At 31.5% G+C, this 4516-nt stretch overlaps 1 protein-coding gene across 1 annotated transcript; it reads right to left on the bottom strand.

Moving 5' to 3' along the window:
- Positions 1–586: 586 nt before the first annotated feature.
- Positions 587–1356, bottom strand: LOC121117736 (uncharacterized). The gene is made up of 2 exons (XM_040712257.1): positions 1037–1356; positions 587–962 (listed from the first exon to the last, which is right to left on the bottom strand). Exons 1-2 carry the CDS (start codon positions 1354–1356, stop codon positions 587–589), a joined length of 696 nt encoding a protein of 231 aa, XP_040568191.1.
- Positions 1357–4516: the final 3160 nt, after the last annotated feature.

Genomic DNA, 4516 nt, shown 5'->3' with positions numbered 1-4516 from the left:
CTTTCGAAATTGGAGCATTATGAATAAGAGTCATAATGAACATGAAACATTATCAAACATATTAGTTGTTTTTTTTCACCCTAAGTGTCGATTCGGAAAGACGGTATCCGACATAGTCTCCTAGAACCATCCCAAATAATATGTATAACCGTTATTGGCACAGATGGAAAATATGATCTCATACCACTAAAGGCTCTTAAAATGAAGAATCGACTACTATAGACAAAGCTCAGGAGGATTCAATCCAAATTAAATGAGGGCATTGTTGTACTCTGTCCGTGGAACATTCATATTGGTGAGCATATGCTGAAGCAGTTATACTTTGACAAATCGAGGAAATTTTGTGTCATTCCATGTCAAATCGACCAGGGCATGTATGATATACGTGGATATGAGATATATGAGGATATAGAGTTGATATATATACTTTATTCTACACGAGGAGAATACAGAATGAATATCATATTAATATATTATTATACACAAAACACACACGGAACATTTATACATAGGTCACCAAACCTATAGCTATGAATATATATAACATCCCCTTTTCCCCCCAGGACAATGATTACAAAATATAGATCTAAGGTATATTAAATGAAATTCGCTTGTTCCCTTCTGTGGAATCCAAACGGATGAATCTCCTATTACGATGCCAAAGACGACCATTTTTCATACGTATGAGATATCGCCTTTGAGATTCCTGTGTTTCAATTGTACCTAGATGGGTCCATCTTTTGGTTATATGATCTTGTATCCGAACCGATTCACCGATCTTCAATACGGATAACTTCTTCCCATCTCCTTTTTTTAAAATTGGGTTAGAAACCTTACAAAGTTCATGGCCTCTCTTTTGATGGAATTCAGGTAGCATAGGTATAATAGATCTAGTACTACGACCAAAGACGATTTTAGTTGTACTCAATCCATCTTCTATTTCGGAGTATTTTTTCTCATTTCTAAAATTCCAAGATTGATTTTTGACTGATCTATCTTATTTCCATTCATAGTTTTCTTTACTAAATATTTTAACTTCTTCACACAAGCTTCAGCCAATCCATTGGATTGTGGGTTATGTGGAGAAGAACATCGCCATTCAACTCCCCAAAAGGATAGAAATTCTTGAAATTCCCTGGACGAGAAGTTTGTTCCACCATCTGATTCTAAAACTTCAGGTATACCATAATCAATGAAGAATCTCTCCATTACTTTCCTAATCACTCTTGATGTGCATCCACTATGCTCAAAATAATGTAAAGCAGGATATCCAGAAAGTCTATCTACATAAGCCAAGAAGTTCTTTCCACTTACAGAAAATATATCCAAAGCTACTACTTGAAATGGTCTCGTCATTTTCGGTCCTTTAATTTGAGTCTCCATAATAAACTAGGTAATAACTTCTGGCATTCTTCATACTTTCACACCATATCTTCGATGTCCATATCTATTCCCGGCCAATAAATTAACTCTCTGGCACGCTGCTTAGTCTTCACTATGCCTTGATGAGATACATGCAGATTTTCCAATATTTCTTTCCGAGCTACTCTTGGTATAACAATTCTTTTATTATTGACGATGATCAACCCTTCATAAATCGATATTCTACACGAGGAGAATACAGAATGAATCTAATATTAATATATTATTATACACAAAACACACACGGAACATTTATACATAGGTCACTAAACTTATAGCTATGAAGATATATAACAGCATATAACCAGACCCTCTCAGATTTGGATGATTTTTTGCATACAAGCACAAATTTATAAATAAATCAGGGTTGCCAAATTTCAGGCCATAATTCTTAGTTTTTCATGAGATATAGATACTTGTCCCAGTCCCTCTTTGAAGCAAATTTTTCAACGTCGCTAGACGCTACTTTTTCTTGTATACTTTTGGATACTCTTGAAATTTGGTACTTGACTGTTTGAAGTGATTTTTGATAAAAATAAATGCTGTACTCTTATGAAAATAAAACTTTGGTAGCATGTTTTTCATATGTAGGGGTATCACTTTATCAAAAATCAGGTTAACTTTTTTATCATAGCTCTCAGGGTGGGGGTTTCAAAGTTAGGTTACTTTTCTTTGGAAGTTTTCGTCAATTTTGCGTACGGGTTTACATCTTAAACTTATTTTATGATTTAAATAGACTTACAAAAGTAAACTGAACTACAATAATTCATAATATTGATTATAAGTTGACAAATAAAATAAGAAATATGAGTAGACTATAGTGTACCTCTTGTTTATAAAGGTAGACATAATTTAAAATAGTTTGTAAATTCTTTGGAACTGTTGTCCTGTCGCTCTTGTTGATGCTGTTATCACACACATAATATAAGTATTGGGAACTCAATAAACAAAACCTCCAGGAGGCCACGGTAAAAGTGAGATGGAAAATAATGAAAGAAAAACTGGATATAAACGTCTTTTTGTTTTCGTTGTCTTCATCGGTAATCACACCAATAAATACCTTATTGTCATAAGTACAAGCAGCAAATCAGGACAATTGAGGTTTTGTGTACTTACCTTCCTTATTAGAATTTTCAGTTAATACTACAAGGATAGAAGAAATTGTTGGTGATCTGATGGACGACAAAATTTAAAACAATTTTTTTTTAAATAGAACCAAAATAGAAAAAAATGGGTTCAAGTTCTAGAGACATTTCAAAAAACATTTTCTGCTTCAATTTCAAAAGGTTTATTACAATTTTTTTCAAAATGTCCTCCAAAATTGAACCCTATATGGTCGAGTGTACTTTCAGAAGTAAGTCATAAAAATTAGTCTTTTTTTTATTATAGCCTTTTAATTACTGTTAAAATCGATCCCACCCTCGTTTAATTTTGTTCAAATAAAATCATTCACTAATAGGTGAAAATAGATTAAGTCACAGCTAACAAAAAAATATGTATAAAAGAGTGGCTAATGTTTTAGAGGTATCATTGTGTAAAAGAGAAATTGCAAATATGTATAAATATTGTTAGAGATAAATTTGCCTTTCAATAAAACCTTATTTCACATTCATTCGTATCTAGATATGTTACCCTGTAAATAAATCAAGGAATTCTTTATCATCTAGCTAAACGGACAATATGTTAATTCATTATAAGATAAGAAAATGAAATATAATAAAATATCGAAAAAATGGTTTCTATAAATACATAAATAAAGTAGCCGTAATATAGATTCACCATCAAATCTAATCTTAATTCTTCTATGATAATTTATTTCCATTCATTGCCAAATTATCATTTATAATTTATTAATGTCTTATATTTTCGTATGTTTACGAAAAAGAGAGTATCAAAATAGAATGTCTCAATGTTCATTGGCTATGTACGTTGGTTTAACAATATTAATTGACCAGGGTATTGAATATTCTTCTCAACCGTAGGATTTTTCCTTAGAAAATCATCATCATTTCATCTTTCAGTCTGAATCTGTTTATACTGTGATTTGGATTGGCTTTTTAAATGACAATTATTTTCCAATGACTCTTTAGTTCATTGACTATGGTCCAATTACCCTTATGAACAAAATAAATTACAAAAAAAGTTTGTAATACCTATGCAACAGCCCTTTAACAACTTGGGAGTATAGAAAATTGACCAAAATAGTTTGTTTATGACGGCTTAACGTGTATGATATGTAATTAGCAGGTATTTTGTATACAAAAACTTGTTCCATCTACAATTTTGTGCAAAAACATTTAAAATAATATAAGTAACTGTTTTTATTTGTTGTGTTTGTTTTTTACCATTTATTCAAACAAACGTCAAAATATTCCGTTATAAACAAATGGTTTAATGTGTTTCCATTTTTTTTTTGCTTCATTAATAACACAGGGGAAAAATTATGAGTGGAGGATTTTGTACAAATTAATTAAAGACAATAATCGAATTATCCCAAACTGATCTCAATCTTCTCTAAGTTATCTGAATTCTGAAATATCTGGGATTATAGTAATTCAAGGTCTATTATCGTTTAGAGTATTATTTTACCTTAAAAAATTCCCCAAAATAAAAGTAAGATTTATAAGCCTTATGTAAATGTGTTTTTTATGATAATAAAGGGTTTTTATTGATTATGTATCTTGTTCTGAACTCGATATATTTCCATTTTTAGACGGAAATTCAATGCAAATTTCATAACGCCATGCCTTGTAAAAGGAAGTTTGAGGCAATCAAAGGAAGATATTCTACCTTGATCATTCATCTCAAGAGGTTTTTCGTTTCGGATTCCGAATTCCACGATGGACGACGGGAGGAGAATTCATCCGAGGAAAACTTCAAGGCCTCATAAGGGAATAGAGTGGACTCCTTCCTTGGAATGAGATGGCAGGATCTAAGCAATAAAGAGATCAGTTCACGATGAGTTGATAATTTTAATGTTTCAAAATGGGATCACTTAAAAAATACAAAATGTAACAAAAATCCTTGAAGATGCATATTTTTTAAATGGAACTTGTCCAATGTTGCAACTCATTCCGTAGCCAGGAAGTGTTGG

The sequence above is a fragment of the Lepeophtheirus salmonis genome, chromosome 1 (assembly GCF_016086655.4).
Source record: "Lepeophtheirus salmonis chromosome 1, UVic_Lsal_1.4, whole genome shotgun sequence".
Lineage (NCBI taxonomy): Eukaryota > Metazoa > Arthropoda > Copepoda > Siphonostomatoida > Caligidae > Lepeophtheirus > Lepeophtheirus salmonis.
The sequence above is the reverse complement of the archived record's forward strand: the minus strand, read 5'-3'. Positions and strand labels throughout refer to the sequence as shown.

Bases quoted from the DNA above. Each gene is read 5' to 3' on its own strand.
- LOC121117736 (XM_040712257.1), bottom strand. From the start codon at position 1,356: ATGACGAGACCATTTCAAGTAGTAGCTTTGGATATATTTTCTGTAAGT. The intron at 963-1,036 runs GTTAAAATATTT...TTGGAATTTTAG, and splicing joins GCTGAAGCTTGTGTGAAGAA to AAATGAGAAAAAATACTCCG.